The sequence below is a fragment of the Zootoca vivipara genome, chromosome 3, assembly GCF_965207765.1.
Source record: "Zootoca vivipara chromosome 3, rZooViv2.hap1.1, whole genome shotgun sequence".
Taxonomy (NCBI): domain Eukaryota; kingdom Metazoa; phylum Chordata; class Lepidosauria; order Squamata; family Lacertidae; genus Zootoca; species Zootoca vivipara.
This window is the reverse complement of record NC_142586.1, coordinates 8,725,395-8,747,430: the sequence shown is the minus strand read 5'-3', so window position 1 is coordinate 8,747,430 and position 22,036 is coordinate 8,725,395. Positions and strand designations below refer to the sequence as shown.

The window sequence follows — 22,036 nt, the reverse complement described above, 5'->3', positions numbered from 1 at the left end:
ATCTAAAACTGATTCTGCTTTCTGGGTCGGATCCAGACCTATGCTCAGCGGAGATCTGCTTATGCTGGAAGAAGGGGGCCAGGGATGCGCTGTTTACTTATTCCTCCTTCCCCCAGTGCCCCCCCTGAAAATCTGTGCATATGGGTGGGGCACCCTGGAGGGCTGCTGCAGGAAGGAAAAACTGGTGAATATTGCCTTCCCACCACCTTCCTGCAATGAAGAACCTCCATTGGATCATGGTGTCCTCTGTGGACAGACGTAGCTGTTCCTTTCGCAGACTGGATGCTCTGGTTCCAACCCATTAATAAATTTCTTCTGATATTTCACTTCAAATATAGTTTCATTTACACTTCAACCTCTATTTTTTCTTTCCATCCATATATTCTATTTTGAAATAGTGATGTATAAGGCTCATTCAAGACAAACGTTTCTGGGAGCATACCCCATAGAACTTATTGGGACTTACTTCTAAGTCGACACACATATACAGTATGACTGTGCTATAAGTATCCCATTTTCAAATTTCAACCTTTTAATTGCAGCCATAGGTTAGAACTGAAAGCACAGATAGCAGATGCTTTCATAGCAGAATTCCAGCTTTCTCCAGAAGAGATGAATGTCCTTCGAAGCACAAGAGATGGGCCTGTTACAGAGGTAACGTGAGTCTGCACAACAATAATATTCTAGCTTTAGCATGTGAGGTGGAACATTTCTATTCCATTTATCTTGTTCCTTTTATATTGTGCATTCCCTATAGCTCCTAATGTATCATAAAGAGTTGTTAATATGATCAAAACTGAATATTTAACCCAGACATCCACCAGCACTTTCATACTAAAACTCTTGGGCTAAACATATTAATGCTGAAATTTGTAAGTTAAGCATATTTGTTACTGAAGACTTGTGTTCATCAGTTATATATTTTTAAAGCCTGTCAAGCATTCTCTATATGCTAAGCCTTACTTCTTCGTTATGAGTCATAGGTTATGAGTTTTTAACTGCTTATAGGTATATTTTTTGTGTTAGTCCCATAATTTTGTGTCTGCATGATTTCCTGTTCTACCTATAAATAATCAAAATGCTATCAGCCATTTATACTCTCTTTCACACACAGACTCTTCTAGTCCTACAAATAAAAAGGAAGAAATAAATCTTCCTTGTAGGGTTGAAAATCCTGGCACACAAAGGTTTTTGAGTTTTTGGCAAAGTTGTTGAGCTTTGTTTAGTTTTGCCCAAAGTTGTTGCACTTTCTTTGGTGAAATCAGAGAGAGAGAGAGAGAGAGAGAGAGAGAGAGAGAGAGAGAGAGAGAGAGAGAGAGAGAAAAGAGTTTCTGAGCTATTTTTTAATGAAATTTGTCAAAATCTACACTATTGGCATGGGCTGCCATATGTCCGGATTTTCATGGACATTAAAGCGATTTCCACCCGGACACTTTTTGGAAGGGCTGAATACTGACTATGTTCGTGAAATTTCGGATGTAAGGCAAACCTGCTTCCTTGAAAGGATACAATATGGCTTAGCTCATAGACCATGCCTAGTGGTTGACTTTAAATATAGGCACAAACATACCTTGATGTGTATTTAGAGAAATTATGTTTGGGATGGTGATTGTGAACTAAAACTCTTGTTTTAGTATTAATAATAGTGCTGCATTCTATAGCATTGAGATCTTGCCTATCCACCCACTAGAAATTCCTTTAACTGGAAAGTTTGTGGCCTGTAGTACAGTGGTACCTTGGTTTAAGTACACAATTGGTTCCGGAAGTCTGTACTTAACCTGAAGCGAACTTTCCCATTGAAAGTAATGGAAAGTGGATTAATCCGTTCCAGACGGGTCCGCGGAGTACTTAAACTGAAAGTACTCAAACCGAAGCGGACTTAAACTGAGGAATGACTGTATAATGATCTGGGAATATTTCTGTGTGGACAGTTTGCTTTAATAAAATACCAGTGACTCTCAATCTTGTGTTTCCTAGGACTTTTTTAAGGTATTGGGGAGAGTAAAACAAATCCACAACGATGTCAAGATTCTTCTGCGCACAAACCAGCAGAGATCAGGGTGAGTTCTCACTGAACAACTACAAAGCAATGGCGGAAGTAGTAGTCCCCATTCAGTTTAAGCTGTATAAAGTGGGCTGTGGATATATTTGGAACGGGGAAATTGCTCTGAAGATGTGTTTAACTATTTTTTTTTAATTTTCATAAAACACTTTTTAAAAGCATTTAATTGTTTTAAATTTGCAGCCTAGAAATTATGGAACAGATGGCTTTGCTTCAAGAGACTGCTTATGAGCAGCTTTACCGATGGGCTCAAGGTACCTTAGTTTTTTGGGATAATGCTTTTTCTTGAAAAGATGCTTATTTAGAGAATGTTAGCAGTGCTTGATATTAACCACAAGGTGGCAGTCTTGGAACACCTACCAAATTCTATAGCATCAACTTATTACACTCTTCTTTAATCCTGGGATATTTTGTGTGTGTTAATGTGTAAGTTTAGCCAGTACTATTTGGTGCACCAAAATCATCATGGTTTATGGAAATTTTACTGTATTTATATATTGTGTTTCAGGAGGACCTCACATGCATATAATTACATAAAAGTATTAAAACAATAAGCACCAACAACTATACAATAAAGCAAAACAGACAAATGGGAGAAAAATGAAGTCTTTTTGCAAATGTTTGCAGTCACTCAAGTAATACCAACTGCATCTGCATTATCTCCTCTCTTTGTCCTGTCTTTCAGCCACCCACCCAGGTTATTTTTATAACAGGAATGTTTTAATAATAATAAAATTTATTACAGTCCCAAACCAGATTCACATACCGTACTAAGCAAACATAAAACACAATATAATTAAGTTTGAATTAACAATCGAATATGACAATAAACAATACGAATATGACAGCCATTAGAAATGTGGTTTAGGTCTTAGTTTCTAAAATATTATCTAGAGTTTGCATCTGAGGTCTTAGTCTTTGTAATAGCACAGCTTGTTCCCTAAGTTTTATGGCAGCTGGGATGTTGGAATGTTTTAATGTTCTAATATTTGAAGCTCCCTTATTAGCCCCTAGGCATCCTTATCCAATACCTGCTGATTTGGAAATAACCACGTATGACTCAAAATGACAGCCCTGGGCAGGACTCCCAAGTTTAGTCTCCTAGGCCTTGAGATGAGGAGTTTTTAAAATAAGTGTTTTAGGATTGAAACAACTTTTATTCATTATTTTTAGAACGCTGTAAAGATTAGAAACGTTGCTTACTATTGGCTTGATCTTTTCCTCTTTGCAGGCGAATGCAGAACTTTAACCCAAGAATCCTGTGACATTTCCCCAGTTCTAGCTCAAGCAATGGAAGCTTTGCAAGACAGGGCTGTTCTCTATAAGTATGTTGCCTATCTTAGTTGCAGAACATAATGTCACCAAGATTAATATTCTGGGGGCTTCATCCTTCTGGCCAGAAGCTAGCTTAAAAAGTTCGTTCATTGTGGAATTGAATATTTCAAGGCGTGGGACTTTCCACCAATCTACATATTTCTTGCTAAAGATTTGGGATAACTTCCTTTCACATCATAACAGGGGGCTTCCTTATTGCTTGGTACTTGTGTGTTATTGCTTGGTACTTGTGTGTTATGAATAACTTTCCTTTTTTCAGCAGCAGCTGACTGATTTTTAAAGAATGTTAGCAGTGCTTGATATCAACCACAAGGTGGCAGCCTTGGAACACCTACCAAATTCTATAGCAGGCATAGGCAAACTCAGCCCTCCAGATGTCTTGGGACTACAACTCCCATCATCCCTAGCTAACAGGACCAGTGGTCAGGGATGATGATAATTGTAGTCCCAAAACATCTGGAGGGCCGAGTTTGCCTATGCCTGTTCTATAGCATCAACTTTCTTTTCCTTTAATGAAATGCCTTGCTGAAATGCATTCCTAATATTATTTCTACATTTTTATGTCTTCAAAACACAATGGCACAGTTCATGTGTAACATTAGACTCTGATTTAGTGCTAGTTGGATGAACTTCAGCAAGTTGAAGCAGAACATCAGATTCATGTACTCCCCTTGCCTTCTCTACCCCCCTTGCCCCCCCAAATAAAATAGCTGGGAGGAGAATATCTGGAAAGTTTGGTTTCACTTTCAAGAATCTGCTCATTGTCGGCATCCAGGGGTCAAAAGGCCAGCTGGCTAGCCCCCAGCTGGATCATCTCCTCCTCAGCCTTTGAAGGTCCATCGACCTCTGGCTCTGACATAAATCAGTGACTCAAGCCTCCTAGATTTGAGCACACTATACGCAGCAATGTGAACTGCACAACAGAAGAGGCTGAGGCTTGTGGATACATAGTAAGAACTATGGATTTATTAATCATAAATCAAGACAAACATGTTGTCTCTCCTTGCCCTCTTCTCGGAGAGAGAGTCAAAACGAAAGCAATACAGTGGAAGTTCCATTTACGCCAGCAAACTGTGCTGGAATGTAAACAGACTTGTGACACGTAACAATCCCATGTCTGCAACTAAAGGTAGAATGGAAACTCCCAACACACTTAGCATTACATCCAAGGGATCCTGGTTTAAAGAATAATAGAACTGGAAGGAGCCCTGACGATAATCTAGTCTAACCCCCTGCAATGCAGGAATATGCAGCTGTCGGTTACGGGGATCAAACCTGCAGCTTTGGCATTATCAGCACCATACCCTAACCAACTGCACTATACCTCTGTTAGCAAACTTATTTTCATAATAAACCAGCTGCAAACCCATGGGTTTAAACAAGGATCCCTGATTGAAACCTAATGCTAAACTGGTGTCAGGCAGGCTTAATTTGGCCCATGTGTTGCAGGCTCTCCCCCCCCCCCTTTAAAAAACCCTCTGCCATCAATCTAATACAGTGGTACTGTACCTTGTTTTACGAACTTAATCTGTTCCGGAAGTCCATTCTTAAACCAAAGCATTCTTAAACTAAGGCGTGCTTTCCTATAGCAGTGGGAGACTCGATTTACAAATGGAACACACCCAACAGGAAGTGGAACATGTTCTGCTTCCAAGGCAAAGTTCACAAACCAAAACACCTACTTCCGGGTTTGCAGTGTTTTTAATCCAAGTTGTTCATAAGCTTAATCTGTTCTTAAACCAAAGTAGCACTGTAGTTGCTTATATTCCCATATTTTCTATCTTAGGTGGTCATTTCCCATTGGAACTGGAGATGATTAGCTCATCCACATATAATTTATTCAGGGAACCTACTGTCTTTTGAAACAAACCACCAGATCCTGTGTTGGGAGGCTGAGGCAGGATACCGACCAATTTCACGCCGTATTTTCGGAGCTCAAGTGGTGAATTATTCAGGCAGTTTATTTCTGTGCATAGCATACTTAACATTCCCAAAAAGCAAGGCACCTTAATGACTGTAGTGGCAATATAAAGCCCATACATTTTAATAAAGTGCCCCTTCATTTCCACTGTAGATACACCCTTGATGAGTTTGCAACAGCCAGAAGAAGTGCTGTGGTCCGTGGTTTTATCGATGCCCTTACTAGAGGAGGTCCAGGAGGAACCCCCCGGCCTATCGAAATGCATTCCCACGATCCTTTGAGGTACAGCAGTCGTGGAAGCGTACGCTGCATAGTGGTTTTGCTGCTAGAATAATCATTTAATGCAGCAGGATGTTTTGGTCTTTGGTTTTAGATATGCAGGAGACATGTTGGCTTGGCTGCATCAGGCTACTGCTTCAGAAAAAGAGCATCTGGAAGCCCTGTTAAAACATATCAATACTGAAGGTATTGCCCCATTTCAGGAAATGTGTATTTGTATTTGTTTTTTAAATCAGTTTTTATTGGTTTTCATACATACTGTATATCATACATTATTCAACTTAATCAAAGAATCATTTTATAAATTCCCCTCTCCCTCCATTTCCATTTCTGGTTTGTTAAACCACTTGTTGCATTCTGCTTCTTATATATATAGTAGTATATTATCACATTGTTGTCTTCTTTGTTCTCTCTAATTACATTATGTATGTTTATTTAAACCCTGCCAAAAAGTCCATACTTTTACATTGTTTCTGCAAATATGTTACAAAAGGTTCCCATTCTTTTCCAAAGTCCTAGTTACAGGTAGGTAGCCATGTTGGTCTGCCGTAGTAGAAACAAAATAAAAATATTCCTTCCAGTAGCACCTTAGAGACCAACTAAGTTTGTCATTGGTATGAGCTTTCGTGTATCTGAAGAAGTGTGCATGTATCTGAAGAAGTGTGCATGCACACGAAAGCTCATACCAATGACAAACTTAGTTGGTCTCTAAGGTGCTACTGGAAGGAATTTTTTTATTTTGTTTTCCAAAGCCATTATTATCTTTTTCACACAGTTTATCTGTCAATTTTGCTAATTCTGCATATTCCATCAACTTTTCATGCCATTGTTCTTTGGATGGTAGTTCTCCCATCTTCCAGTTTTGTGCTATTAAAATTCTTGCTGCTGTTGTCGCATACATAAATAGTGTCCTCAATTCTTTCTTCACACCTTGTCCTAAAAGACCCAACAGAAAAGCTTTTGACTTCTTTACAAATGTTATTTTAAACATTTTTTCCAATTCGTTATAGATCACTTCCCAATATTTTTTTACAATCTTACATTCCCACCACATAGGAAATGTGTATTTGGAATCTCCAGGGAAAGATGTATGTGGCGATAAACATGTGCCAGTGTACTTCAAGCAGATATTTGTTCTGTGTAATTGGGGTATGGGGGCATGGAGGATTGTAAAAAAAGTGTTGGCAAATCCAAGGTCTGCACAGAAAAATGTGGAAAGTAAGCAAGTTAGATTTGGGCGGTTTTACATAATCATTTTATTTGTGTACCGATTTTCCATAATTATAACCATGCTCAAGGCAGCTTATAGTGTGAGAAAAAAGACATAATTCTCACAGAATCTGTGATGTGTTAGAGTTGCCTAGGTGTTCCTTTTTTTCAAGAGCGTGTGTTAATGGGAATCATGGTTGTTGAAATACCTCTGAATAACACTCGCTATGTTTCCTTTCAGGAGTGGAAAAAAATATGCAAGAAGTGATTGGACACATCACGGAAGGCGTTTGCCGGCCTCTGAAGGTGGAGTATGTTGGTTTATGTGTGCCCTTGGAATAAGAGTGCATTTATTAACAAGGTGCATTTTCCCATAGTCCTGTAAACAAAGAGTGAAAAAAGCAAGAAAAAGCAGGACAAAACTTCTTGGATACTTGTCCATTGTTCTTGTTATATATTTCATCAAAACAATACTGGGTTCTTATTTTCCTAAATAATTTCGTCGACGTGAATTTTCCAACCTCACTTGAAGCAAAACTTTTATCACTTTGCGCCCCAAGTTACTGGTCCCAGAAAAACAGACATGGTCAGTGGGAGGGCCAACACTGCAGCCCTGGCTTCCTGCTTCTGAATACTGGGATGGATGAGGGCAAGGTCAGGGCATCAGCTGAACCAATCCAGCGGTCCCTCTGCCGCACCCATACCACCTGAACCCCACCCCACCCCTAATGTCTTACACGCTTGAAGACAACATAGACGTTGTCTTCATAATGGGATGTGAAAGAATTCTGCATAACTGATGTTTGTGTCAATCTGTTTTCTCAGGTTAGGATTGAACAGGTGATCGTAGCTGAACCAGGAGCAGTCCTACTGTATAAAATTTCTAATCTTCTCAAATTTTACCACCACACCATCAGGTAAACTGAAACAAAAGAAAAAAAGCAAATTCCTTGCTTTGCATTACAGTGTTTAGAATTTCAGAGCTGGTAGAGTTGGTTTTGCTGATGTTATCACAACAAAACCCTTTCGATGTGCTTTCAATTCACTTTGCTCCTTATTTTAAATTACATCCCTGGGCTTCTGCCCTCTTCAAGCAATGATACGCTCAGCTTCCGAGGCAACTAGTCAGACCATAATTGGCCATTAGAAAAAGCATCCTTTTGCAGAACACTCGGCTTTGAAGTTGTCCTGCTTTTCTAGTTTTCCTGCAGAATTTCTGAAAGGAGAATAGAATCACGTCAGTTCACTTTACTTCAAAGCCATGGTATTCATTGATGAGAGCAAGTACATGTTCCACATTGTAAAGGGCATTAAACCAGCTGTTCTACATGAGGGAAATAAGTTATGGAACTCAATAATATCAGCATCTAGCAGAGCCATGGGAAGCCTCGGGCCCTCAATATGTTGTAAGACTGCAATTCCATTCAGCTCCAAGCAACGTAGCCAGGGGTCAGGGAAGATAGTAATCATCAACATTTGGAAGACCGCAGGCTTCCCACTCTTCAGAGTTTGGTGGCTTCTTGCCTTTAAAGGTAAAGGGACCCCTGACCGTTAGGTCCAGTCGCGGACGAGTCTGGGTTTGTGGCGCTCATCTCGCTTTACTGGCCGAGGGAGCCGGCGTACAGCTTCCGGGTCATGTGGCCAGCATGACTAAGCCGCTTCTGATCTCAGTCATTCATCAGCCCAACAGATAGGTGGTCTTGTGTGTGTGATGATCCAAGAAAGTGGAGTGAGTTTAGGTAAGCAAACATTTGAGAAACACTCCACTCTTTAAATGCGCTCTCACAAGGAAGTGTCATGGGACTTATTTTCCACATGGCAACGCTCACAGCTGCAGAAAGTAGATCATCCCATAAACATTGTAAAGGTAAAGGGACCCCTGACCGCTAAGTCCAGCCGCGGACGACTCTGGGGTTGCGGCACTCATCTCACTCTATAGGCTGAGGGAGCTTCCGGGTCATGTGGCCAGCATGACTAAGCTGCTTCTGGCGAACCAGAGCAGCGCACAGAAACGCCGTTTACCTTCCCACCAGAGCTATTTATCTACTTGCACTTTGACGTGCTTTCAAACGGCTTTCAAACGGCTAGGTTGGCAGGAGCTGGGACTGAACAACAGGAGCTCACCCCCATCGTGGGGATTCGAACCACCAACCTTCTGATCAGCAAGCCCTAGGCTCTGTGGTTTAGACCATAGTGCCACCCACGTCTCCTCTTGCCTTTAAAGAACACCTAAAAGCACCAGGCAAGATATAGGTTTCTTTTAGTTACTAGGTGCTACTTTTTCAGAAAAGATTTTGTAGCATTTTATTCAGCTGAATAGCTGGACTTTGATGTATGTCTGCATTGGTTATCGTGAAATTTCTTACTGCCTCTCTTTCTCTCTTCCAATTTCCAGTAATATTGTGGGGAACACCGCAGCCATGCTTTTAACTACTATGGAAGAGATGCACGTTTTGAGTAAAAAGATATTCTTCAACAGTCTGAGCCTTCATGCAAGTAAACTGATGGATAAGGTCTGTTTCAGGGGTTAGTCAACTCTCTCTCCCTTCCCTGCCTCTGCAATTGTAGGTTCTGTAGCATTGTTAGTGGACCCTCTGTGCAGGTATCAAGCGAGGAAGTCCAGATTCTGTACTATCAAAGTGATCACCAACCTCACTGTTGGCTTTTGCACTTCATCTGTGCACTGCTGACTTCGTAGCACCATGTGAAGCTCCCTGGGCCATCAGCACCCTTCGCCACCAAGTCTCACCTATGCTGTTCACTAGACTTCTCTGCCCTTTCCTCGTTCTGCACCTTTTCCCTCCCACCGGCCAATGCCTTTTGCACTTAAAGAAGTGAAACGAGGCCACTGAGTGACAAACTTAGTATACTTTGCTAAGGAACACCTACCTGAAATGAATGCAGGTCAACAAACCAGTAAACTCGCACCGCGTATATTTGCGCTGGGACGCTAAAGAGAAAAAGTTGCCAGTTGTTATTCTCTTAACTGCTGCTACTCAGAGCTCATACATTCTGGTGTAGTTTGTCACTGCTATGCCATGTAGACGCTTGGGATCATAGTCACTGTTATCACCGTTGCTGATCCACAGTGGTCACTATGAAAATCCAGCAAGGTTTTTACAGCAGTGGTCTAGTGTGCAAGGTATTTCTCAGTTCTGTCCTGGTGCGAGCTCCAGAAAGCAGGGCAGGAGGTAGGGAGAATCCTTCGCCCTTTCGTAGTCCTGTTCTTACCCCCTGATACGCAAAAGAAAGCTGCATCAGTGTACTGGATTTCTTGCTACTTGCCCTCATTGTCCCTGCATACACTCCCCAGCACCTGCCCCCTTTTTGAGGCATGGCTACATTTTAGATTGTTCAGTTGTTAGTTGCTCCTAGTTGCTGAGGGTCCTGGTGACCACCCACGAGCCTCTCAGAGTACAGTGTTTTCATAGAGAGTCTCGCGGCAGATCAGCCAATTTTAAGGAACGGTTTTAGGCTTGCAGTAGACACCTGTGTGGTGCACAATTCCACTAGGACAATTTCCCACATGAAAACATTGGCCAAGTGTGGCTCTTCAGCAGTTCACGTGCATCTCCTCAGCCAAGAAATGTACACAGGTTTTGTTGATTGGACTGCTCAGCATAACAGAGCAGTTCTCTCATGTACTGTGGACAGAGAGCTGTGGTTTTCACTCTCCCAGCATCTGAAAGTAAGGTTGAACACCAGGCCCACACGTCAGAAGGAGACCCTTTTCTTTGCTGGAAAAGAAGAAGAAGAGGATCTTTGCTGGTGGTAAACAGTGCAAAGGGATTAGGTTGTAACAGAGCTATGGAAGGAAGAGAGAAGCTGGATGTAGCTCTCGACCCCTTGAAAGGATGCCACCATGGGATGGACAGACGTCTGATACATGGTATACTTCACTGATGTGCTTCCTATATGTTGTCAGGCCCACAACATGCCCTTGATATAGGGAGTTTCGAAGTCACCAGATCCTTATATATAGTGTTTGGTGTTGGGTGTTTCTCAGAAGGGTACTGTAGTAGGAGATGGGTGATTGACTCTCTGGGTATGGTAAACCTGTTGATGACTGTTAACGACTGTGATTAGTCCTACAGGAAAAAGCATGGGATAGTATGCAGATGACCAAAAATAGCTTTAGCATGTGTAATGAGAAAAAGAATCCAATATCTCTATTCAGACCAGGTCTCTCCATAGTTTTCAGTTTAGGAATAAGTTGTAATTTGTTTTGTAGGTTGAACTGCCGCCTGCAGATCTTGGCCCAAGCTCTGCACTGACTCAAACCCTTGCTCTGCTGCGGGAGGTCCTAGCATCGCACGACTCTTGCGTCATTCCTTTGGATACCCGTCAAGCTGACTTTGGGCAGGTAAATTTGGTTGAAATTGCAAGGAGCCACAGCAACTTGAGGGAAGGGCTTTCGGCGGGGCAGGATGACAGGAACCGTAATTCAGACAATCAAATTCCACACTAGGTTTCCCAGTGGGGGGGAAAGGGAGAGATGCTGCTGGATCCGTGGCAATTTCTAATGATAGCAGAAGTGGCATTGTTTTGCGTAGATCAGGATCAAGAATAGACAGTGGTGAGCAGCTCCTGCAGTCATGTCTGGGGCTCTCCTGTGAGAGAAAACATTGTTTTATGTTTGGCAGCAGAGATTTCTAACAATGTCACATGGGTAGATCATGTGACCTAGCCCCCCAACTTCACCTCATTGAGTGCTGGAGACTCCTCATCTCTCAATTATTCTCTGTTTTTGCACAGGGCAGGGCAGGTTTCTTCTTGCTAGCTATCCCTTGACCTCAGGCCTTACCTCTTCCTGTTTACCTCCTTTTAAGTGCCATCTTCGTCGTTTCTCTTCTCCTGTTTAAACAACAGTGATGAGCGGTCCAAGCTTTATTCTGTGGCCCTGTGATGTGATCCTGAGCATGGATGTCCACTAGGCAAGGCATCCCAGACAGTTGCTTGTTGTGCGTTGCATTGAAAACCTCTAAGGCAGGGAGCTGCAGCCTGCTCTGTTGCTGTACTGCTCCTGGTAGGAAGCTGTTGGAACGTTTGATTTAAATGCCCAGCCTCCTTGTAATTCGAACCTGCCTTTTCCTCAGAGCAAGGTTTGGGCATCATAGGCAAGCGTCATCAATTGCCTAAGCTATTGCCTCTGCATCGGGCTGGCAATGACTTGCGCAACTTCCCTGCGCAACATCCTTTTCAGACTTTTAACAAGCCAGCTGACTGTGCAGTAGAGAGCGCAAGTGGCTGGCAATGCTTCTTTGTAGCACCTGAAGCTCCTGTCGGAGGCAAATGTCGTTCCCTCCCATTTCAGCATCATTCCTCAGATTTGGGAGATGTAGAGAAAGGGGAACAGACAAGAATTCCCACCAGTTACAGTATTTTTTGCATGCTCCTAGGTTCTCTCCTGTGTGCTGGATCCCCTGCTGCAGATGTGTACTGTGTCTGCCAGTAACTTGGGGTCTGCTGACATGGCAACTTTCATGGTGAATTCACTTCATATGATGAAGACAACGCTGGCTCTGTTTGAATTCACGGATAAACGGCTAGAAATGTTACAGTACCAGGTAAACGTCCAAAGTCAACCTCCCGATGTTTTCTTTGCTGTTCAATATGAATGGAAAAAATGTGATACAATCTCCTCAAAATGTGTCTGTCCTCATAGACAGGGGTCATTCCACATCAAAACAACACAAAAACCAGGGGTTTTTATCACCCACCGTCTCAGATTTTGATGAAGCTTGGTGCACACCCTTCCCTTATGGTTGAAAGAACCCCCCTTAAATTTTTCCCCTCTATCTCAAACGGTTTTAATTTTATAGCACTTCAAGGTTTCTTGAAATCTGTGTTTCTGTCCCTCTTGAGAACCGCGGCCTTGTGTGCATTTTATTTATTTTTCTCCAGAACCAATGATCAGATCTCTTTGAAATTTTACATAGAGATCAATAACATGATGAGGATTTCAGGAAAAAAAGTACACCAGCACTCAAAAGATTTTATAAATGCCCCCCAAAATGTATAAATGTATATTTTTTTTGGTGGGAAAAACTAGATTTAGAACACCTAAATTTTCAGCGTGAGGGCATGATGGAATCAAAAGTTTTTGATGGTGAAAATTATTCCAAAGACATGCTCTTTCTCAACAAAGAATAAAATTTATGGGTCTCTTATGTCTTGTAAGAAAATTTTACGTTTTTTGGACATTGTGGGGGGAAATGCCTTGCAACATGAGCTACATTTTTTTTCTTTACATGAAGGAAAGACAACACATACAAACTACGTATGTTTTCCCTCTGTGTTAGAATCTTTATTTTAAAATGCCCTCCCTCTTAATGGTAGGGTTAGCTGATTTTTGCATTTTTGCTTAGCAAAACGATAAGACAGGTACAATCAGGCATCGTCGTGCAGGGCTGAGAAGTGATGCTTAAGTTGCAGAATTCACCAGACTATCTTCGCAATGCATTTAAATTTGCCAAATCCTATTTATAGCAGCTGCCTCTCCTAGAACCTTCATATTCCTATGCCCCACAAATAACCCAGAGATGCATTTTAAATAAAAGCACACATTCTACTCATGTAAAAACACCAGGCAGGCCCCACAAATAACCCAGAGATGCATTTTAAATAAAAGGACACATTCTACTCTCATAAAAACACGCTGATTCCCAGACCATCCGTGGGCTGGATTTAGAAGGGGATTGGGCCGGATCCGGCCCCCGGGCCTTAGGTTGCCTACCCATGGCTTAGCACAACAAGCATGGGCTCCAACTGATGAGATTTCAGCTTCTTTAACTCCTCCCTGGTCATTTTGAAACCATGCTACACTGAGCCTAAACCATGGTTTGGCTTGGATTTTCATCCAGATCAGGGCTCATGGCACAGCTCTTTCCAGACAAACTGTGAACTGTAGCCAAGCTTTACCATATGGTTGACAACCTGTGGTTTGTCCGGGAGAGCTGAACTATGAGCCTGTGGGATTTTTTTGTTTGGCTTTTTGCCTTGGGGGCAATCCAAACCCCTGGCCAGCAGTGGCAGAGCTTAATGGAGCATCACAGGCCTACCACTTGGCACTAACCAGGTTGGTAGGGTGTGTGTGTGTGTGTGTGGAAACGCATCTTTACTATGCTGGTTTCAGATCCAGCCCCATTTTTCCTCCAGCAGTAGCTTCCATCCACCTGCTGGTTGTGAAGACACATTGGAACATTCACTGCTCTGACTCCCCAACTGGCAGCAGCCACTCACACCAGCCAATGAAAGCTGGTTCATCTGGCAGATGGAGAGAAAACTCTGTTTCTTCCAAATCTTTAGTATGGTGGATCAAGTTACAGTGGACCCTCCGGATATGAACTTAATTCATTCCGGGGGTCCTTATGTACCCCAAAGTCCTTAACAGGAAGCGCTGCTTCTGCGCACGCATGCGGCGTGATAGAGCGCTTTTGCGCATGCACGAAGTGTGCAGAACGCTTCTGCACATGCGCACACTGTGAAACACGGAAGTATACACTTCTGGGGTTGCCGCGTTCGCAACCTGAAAGTTACATTACCTGAAGGTAACGTATTATTATTAACATATCCACTGTATTATTATTGGCCCATAAGTAATGCACTTTGAATGCACTTAATTTCATAACAGTCAAAATGCTTTTGTTGCAGTGACTTTTCTTCTGAATTTCCTTCACGACAAGCTGTTTCTTCAGCTACCATTCTGATAAGTAAGAAATGTCTTCCTTCCGTCTTTTAGATTGAAGCGCACTTGGATACCCTTATAAATGAGCAAGCTTCCTATGTATTGAATAGAGTGGGCCTGAGTTACATCTATAACATTGTACAGCAGCACAAACCAGAGCAGGTAAGCAATAATTTTGGGGAGAAATGAGTATAGTCCACTTCTGTACCAAACTGTGAGTAAATAAAACTGTTGTGGTGCAGTTAAGACGTAATCTGACTTATGTGTCAAGGGTAGTGATGTTAAATTCTCGAGAATAATCTTTTGAGACTATTCTCGATCAATGAGAATATTAGAGAATTTTCATTTAAAATAGGAGAATATTCCTTTTAATGCATTGAAAATGATATAATTTTAATGCATTGAAAATGATATAATTAGTTCATATATATGTTTATTCATGGGTAAATTCGTTCAGATGGCAACCAAAAACTGTACAGATACTTTTATTCAATGGGGCAATGCAGTAAATTCACATCTTTGAATTTTTGCACCAAACTTGAAATGGAAAATTCAACATGAATGACTCACATTTATCACTAAGCCTGCCACTATAAGTACAGTAAAAGGAATTTTTAAAAAACTCAGGTCCACTACATGAGTACGTTCTTTAATAAGCATATCTACAATGAGAATAAAGTCACTCTAAAATAGAAAAAAGGCTATTACATATTGTGAGGGACAGGGGATATCGCGAAGTCCCTCCCCTCCTGAGTTCAAGCCCATCCCCGAGCGCAGGGGAAAGCAGGGAGAGTTCCGATTCCAGTGGGGAAGCAGGATGTCGTGTCCGAGGCTCAGACAAGGTAGCGGAGCCAGGGTCCCAGGTGGGACAGGAAGGGGCAAGCAAGGGGGGCAGACCCATCCCCCCAACTCCGGAATTGCGCAGAAAGCGGAGAGGGAAGAGGATGGGTCTACCAAAGTTGTTATGTTGGAGAAAAACGCGCCAAACGCCATTCGGAGGTTCTGATTCAAGCTGAGAAGATGTGTCCTTGTAAATAGCATTGCCTTCAGCACTGTAAATACGCAGCACCAATAAAAGATAAAATGCAGAGCTGTGTAGAGTCGTTACTCTGAAGTAGCCCGCTCCGGCCACTGTGACACATATAGTTGAAATACAGTCATACCTCAGTTTAAGTACGCTTCGGTTTGAGTACTTTCAGTTTAAGTACTCCACAGACCCGTCTGGAATGGATTAATCCACTTTCCATTACTTTCAATGGGAAAGTTCACTTCAGGTTAAGTATGCTTCAGGTTAAGTACAGACTTCCAGAGCCAATTGTGTACTTAAACCGAGGTACCACTGTACATACAAATTCAAATGCTCATCAAATTAAATTATTTTTAAAACTAAAAAAAGTGTTTTCTGTAGCTCACATTTCAGAGCTGGCAATGGTGAAGGACACAGTACCCAAGAATGTAACTGGATTAAAAAAAAATCACTATTCATTACGTACACTGGCAGTATCACAGCTTGACTTATTATTTACTAGATTTTTAAAATGTGGATTGTAAACTGGTTCTTACATTAGAATTTACAGTTTGTGGACAATATTCGCCGGAGAATTTTCTAGCAGAAAATAGTCTTTCTCGAGAATATTCTCCAGTGAATATTCTTACCTCACATCACTAGTCAAAGGTAGTGCTTAGTTTTTAGGGAGGGAGAGAGTGTGTCTAATGTATGTAATCCTGCACACTCATGCGCACAAAATCAGTACAAGATACATCACACGGGTATTCTGATCAACTGATCAAATATGTTGAATTGCAAATACAGTATACATTTACTGTATCTGGATGAGAACTGAAGTGCTACTTTTGGCCTTTGGGCATCATTTTCCTCCCCCAGCCCTTTGAACAGCAGAAAAGCTGCCATTGAAAGCCCCCTCGGTTTCAAAAGGGGCTTGCTGTGTGGCACAGAGGTGCCTTCTTTTTGAGATGCACAAACTAACAGCACTCCTTAACAGTGATGGTTAAATATTTGTTTATTTGCTTATCATTGCTGTGTTTTTAGGGTTCCTTGGTAAATGTACCCAGTATGGATTCCATGTCATTAAAAGCTGCAATGGTAAGATACTTGAATTTAATTTGTAGCTGTATATATAGAGGGGGTGGAGAGAAAGTAATTTTTAAATAGAAACCGGGACAAGAGGAGGCAGGGGGTAAACAAGGAAGCAATGTACACTTTTTTCCAGTGACATGTGCTTTGGCTCAGTTAGGGTGTGGGGATGATAGGTATCTTCATAGTCTCAAGGAAGTTTAGAACTGAATGACTTGCCTCTCTTCTGGTTGTTCCACTCCAAAGCAATAAATGGAACTGTGAATGAACCACCTTGAAGTCTACCCTCTTTTTTTTGCAAAGGTTGAGCCAAATTGTGCATTTGCTTTGGTTTTATTTTGATGTTTTTCAGAACGATATTTTCATTGTGCTAAGAGGCCTGATACATTGCATGAAAATTAAACTATCCCCTAAAGTTTTAATGAGACATGACGTAGGTGCAGATAACCCAAAAGAATGTTGGCTGTTTATTTGTGTGGTCTTTTTGTCACAAACCCTTAGCACAGAAAATTGCTTTAACTAAAGTGAGCATATTCAGTGGTATGAAAGATACTCAACAAATTCTATTCTGGTGCAAAGTTCTGTTGTCTCGTTTTGAAATAATGTCCAAGAGTTGTTTCTAGTAATTGATAATGGTGGCATTGGTTTAATTTGAGCAGCTGAAATGGATCAGGCTTCCTCAACCTCGGCCCTCCAGATGTTTTTGGCCTACAACTCAACTCCCATGATCTCTAGCTAGCAGGACCTGTGATCAGGGATGATGGGAATTGTAGTCTCAAAACATCTGGAGGGCCGAGGTTGAGGCATAGCTGCCAAGTACCCAGTTTTCCCCGGGAAACCCCCGTTTTTACTTACCTTTTCTCGGTGGTCCCCCGTATCACTTTGTCTCCCGTTTTTCTCCGTTATTTTCTCCTGCCGGTGGCCATTTTTTTCTTTCCGATTTGCCCTTCTATGGGCACCAAAAATGGCTGCTGCCGGCTTCAAGAGTCGCATCTACGCATGTCCGGAAGTGCATAGATGGGACTTCCGGTGTCAGCGGCAGCCATTTTTGGTGCCCATAGATGGGCGGAGCGACACCGGAAGTTGCGTCGATGCACTTCCTGACATGCGTACAAGCGACTTTCGAAGCTGGCAGCGGCCATTTTTGGTGCCCATAGAAGGGCAAAGCGACACCGGAAGTTACGTCGACGCAACTTCCGGTGTCACACGGCTGCCGGTCCCGGATTCTGCAGTCCGGGACTTGGAAGGTAAGGGTTGAGGAAGCCTGAAATAGATGATAGACTTGCACACACAAGCATTAAGAGTTAGGGTTAAGGAGCAGGGGAGAAGCAGACATGAAGCTTCTCCCTGCTCCCTTGATTCCAGAAAAATTGGGTGAGACGCTTAGTGCCTAATGCCTGTTCTTCTTCTGTTTGCATTAGGTCCAGTTTGATCGTTATTTGTCGGCTCCCGATGGACTGCTAATGCCACAGATAAACTTTCTTCTAAGTGCTACCGTGAAGTAAGCGTTTTGGCTTTGGGTTTCATTCTTCGGTTGTAGATTCTGATCCAAATCAGAATGGATCATTCCATGTATTTATAAGCCACAATTTGGCAGTGGGCATGCACAGACCCAGACCTGCAGTGTCTTTAGAGTTTAGACCAAAGTCCTCTTGCCCCTGTTCTCTCCACCCCCTTGTCTGACAATTGCATCAGAGGATGGCAGCAGGAGGTTCTTGGAAGGACCTTTGTCTCAGGACTCCTTGGCCCAAAGTCCTTCCCTTGCAGTTAGTGTTACTTATCCATTACTGAGCTGGTTGTACCCATCATTTTGTTTGCTCACCTTCCCATCCTCCTCCTCCTGCAACTAATCAACTGTTTGGGTGGCAAGGAGACAATGCCCGCAGCATGCCCTCGCCCCCTTTGCTGGGAATTCTATACTGTGCCTATGTGGAGACATAGAGGGATTGATTTCACCATTACAACAAGGGGTTTAGCTTTAAACATTTCAAGTGCTGATGTGATTGCCACCTTTTGTATGGAAAAAGCGTGTCTTTAATCAGGTGCTTTGAGGCGCTTTTTCCTTTGCATATTCCTGATGTACTCCCCCTGCCCATGTTGACTGAAAAATAAGGCCGAGGTATTTAAAGACTAACTTGTTCTATCAATTGATTATCCATATACCATCTGTGGGCCCTATAGTTTCTTGAAAACACCATGACTTTAGTTTTCTTGTAATTCACAGCTAGCTGTTCTCTTTGGCAATATCCTGATAATGCTCTCATCAATCTTTTTAGGCCCACTTTTGTTTGAGATAGAAGTACCGCATCATCTACGGATAATAATATAGAGATGGCTTTTGTGGGCAATTTAGAGGCACGATACTCTTGGGATGTTAAACTCTGAACAATATCATTTATATATAAATTAAAATGTACGGGAGCCAGGATACAACCTTGCTTTGTGGCTGGTACAGATCCTGTGAGCTGCCCTTTTGTAAAGCAACGCACTTTCAGCACAGGGTTTTTATATAGATATTTCATCAAGAACAATGATATTTTATCTATACCGGAAGAGTTCAACTTATCCCACTGTCTTACTCGAGAGATTGAATCGAATGCAGCTTTCAGATTAATGAAAGCTGCATATAGCACAGCACCCGGTTTCTTAACATACTTATCTATAAAATGGGCGAGTACAAAGCAATCACACCAATTAACAGATGAACACTTGAGGCCCAAATTCCACCATTATGATTTTAAAAAATGGAGAGCTATGAAAATCCATTGGGGTGGGTGATAATTTTGCTTTCCTTCCAATGGCAATCAGCAGTGCTTTGCAGCTGAAATAAAGCAATTGGGCTCAAGAGAGGGCAGGCTAGAGTTTGTGGTTCTCCCAGTTCTGCCTCCTTCCTGCACTTTCCTCCCTCATGGCAGTCTGCCCTCTGCTTAACAGGTCTGCAAGACTTGCTCAGTGTTCTCCCACGGTAGCTTTTGGAGAAGAAAGGGCACTGGCTCTTTCTAACCCACTACAGTCAAACTTTGGTTGTCGAACATAATCCATTCCGGAAACCTGTTCGACAACCAACGCGTGGCTTCCAATTGGTTGCAGGAGCTTCCTGCATTTGGCGGAAGCCACATCAGACGTTCTGCTTCCGAAAAATGTTCGAAAATCAGAACACTTACCGTAGTTCCGGGTTTGCAGCGTTTGGGAGCCAAAACATTCCGAAATGGAGGCGTTCGGGATCCAAGGTTTGACTGTACTAATTTCTGCAAAGGTGCAGAAGTATGCAAACAGATATTTTGTTCTCAACACTGTGTTTTTGTTTTGTTTTAGACAGCAGATAATAAAACTGTCCACGGAACTAGTCTGCAGAGCCTATAGTGAAGTATATTCAGCCGTAATGAATCCAGACAATGGCTATAAAGACCCAGAAACAATATTGCCCAGATCTCCTCATCAGGTTCAAGCACTTCTCTCCTAACCTTAGCCAAAATGGAGTTTCTCACTGTTTAAGGTCAGAATATTTCCATGCAAGTACAAGATAGGCAATGGCTATTTGTCTCTGTTTTTGAAATCTTGGTGGAAGTTTGGGTGGATGTATGTTTGGGCTACAGCTGTGCACAAAGTTAGTCTGATGAGATCCCATTGACTTTGATGGGATTTCTGCTGCCTTATTATGTCCAGTACTGTAAGATATATTGGTAAAAAGAGGCAAGAGGAATTTTCAGATGTTTTAATTATTTTCATGTTGTTATAAACATGAAAAGGGCTTCTTTGGGAAAGAAAGCAAATCCCCGATAATTTTTTTTTATGATTAATCGTGTACGCCCCAAAAGCTTCCAAGTTCTAGTGACTTAGTCAATATTGGGTTTTGTTCCACCATTCTTCCGCTGACAGTTTGGAGGAAGAGATACCAGCGTTGTGAACAAAGGGAGACGGTTTGGATTGGATGAGGGACGAATGTGTGGATGCTCCGATGCATTGCTTTCGGTCGTGGATACTCTTAGCAAAAAATAAAAACATGAGTCTAATCTTTGAAGATCTAATTTATATCACTGGCTTAATACTATTACGTTTTTGCCATGTATACGTTACCCAGTTGATGGTTGCCTGGGAGTAAGTCCTGTTGAACGCAGTGGAACTCACTGCGCTGCTAATAATGTAAGCAAGCTCTGCTCCATCAGATCCACATTGGTCTGTGACACCTCATATGATACAGTGGTACCTCGGGTTACGAACTTAATTCGTTCCGGAGGTCCGTTTTTAACCCGAAACCGTTCTTAACCTGAGGCGTGCTTTCGCTAATGGGGCCTCCCGCTGGCAGTGCACGATTTCCGTTTGCATCCTGGGGCGAAGTTTGCAACTTGGAGTAACTACAGTGGTACCTGGGTTTATGAACACAATTGGTTCCGGAAGTCTGTTTGTTCATAAACTGAAGCGAACTTTCCCATTGAAAGTAATGGAAAGTGGATTAATCCGTTCCAGACTGGTCCGCAGAGTACTCAACCTGAAGCGTACTTAACCCGAAGCATGGGTGTAATTGGTCTGGAAGTCTGTTAATAAACTGAAGCGTTCATAAACTGAAGCGAACTTTCCCATTGAAAGTAATGGAAAGTGAATTAATCCGTTCCAGATGGGTCCGCGGCGTTCATAAACCGAAAATTCGTAAACCGAGGTGTTCATAAACCGAGGTTCCACTGTACTTCTGGGTTAGCGGAGTTTGTAACCCGAAGCGTTTGTAACCCGAGGTACCACTGTATCCACATCAGTGACTATTGCACCATGGAGAATCAGGAATAAGAAACCTGAATCTTAACATGCCTGGTAAATACCGTTCCCCTGAGGGTCTTTCATTGATCATTTTATAGAATCATAGATTTGTAGAGTTTGGGGGGGACTCCAAGAGTAATCTAGTCCAACCCCCAGCAATAATGACTCTTCATCCTATTGGTTGCAGTCCTGTACACGATTACCTGGGGGATATGTTCCTGTTGAACTCATTGGGGCTTGCTTCGAAGTAGCCATGTATAGAATTGTGCTCTTAATATGATTACATTTCTAGGGTTGTTGGAACACAGAGAAATCTGCAGTCGGTATTTTAATTTAACTTACGGGTTGGCTATTTCCAATGGTCTTTAAACCTGATCAAATGAACTAACAGATGTTTCATGCACCGGATCAATGATTAAAGTAAATAAAACACATAACTGTGCGTCTAATATGTCTGGGAAAATGGTAAAAGCCTTAGGAAGGTAACTTGGTAAGTGCTATTTTAGGTACCTGTAGGAAAACACACATGGGTAGCTGCAAAATTTAGAATGTCAGGAAATTCACTTTAGTAAGTAATGCTGCCTTTAAAAGTTAAAAATATAATTTCTCCCTCTCGTTGCCAGTACACCTAGAGCTGGTTGGTTCTAGACATTTGTTCCGAAAGGCATATGAACACCTGCTGCTTCATGGAATCCA

General features: G+C 42.1%; 1 protein-coding gene across 4 annotated transcripts in view; it reads left to right on the top strand.

The window, feature by feature from the left end:
- COG6 (component of oligomeric golgi complex 6) overlaps nt 1–22,036 on the top strand; it is a 55,111-nt gene that overhangs the window by 5,297 nt on the left and 27,778 nt on the right. For 2 of the 4 annotated variants that reach the window (XM_035110205.3, XM_035110206.3), the window contains exons 5-19: nt 543–654; nt 1,978–2,060; nt 2,246–2,316; nt 3,294–3,387; nt 5,472–5,600; nt 5,692–5,783; nt 7,048–7,112; nt 7,632–7,723; nt 9,202–9,319; nt 11,038–11,169; nt 12,206–12,373; nt 14,548–14,655; nt 16,544–16,597; nt 18,010–18,089; nt 19,904–20,084. In XM_035110205.3, coding sequence (XP_034966096.3) covers nt 543–654; nt 1,978–2,060; nt 2,246–2,316; nt 3,294–3,387; nt 5,472–5,600; nt 5,692–5,783; nt 7,048–7,112; nt 7,632–7,723; nt 9,202–9,319; nt 11,038–11,169; nt 12,206–12,373; nt 14,548–14,655; nt 16,544–16,597; nt 18,010–18,089; nt 19,904–20,051 — 1,546 coding nt within the window. In that variant the 3' untranslated portion in view covers nt 20,052–20,084. Of the gene's footprint in view, nt 1–542; nt 655–1,977; nt 2,061–2,245; nt 2,317–3,293; nt 3,388–5,471; nt 5,601–5,691; nt 5,784–7,047; nt 7,113–7,631; nt 7,724–9,201; nt 9,320–11,037; nt 11,170–12,205; nt 12,374–14,547; nt 14,656–16,543; nt 16,598–18,009; nt 18,090–19,903; nt 21,778–22,036 lie in introns of those variants that run through there. The other 2 variants (XM_088665531.1, XM_035110204.3) reach the window with 2 other exon arrangements.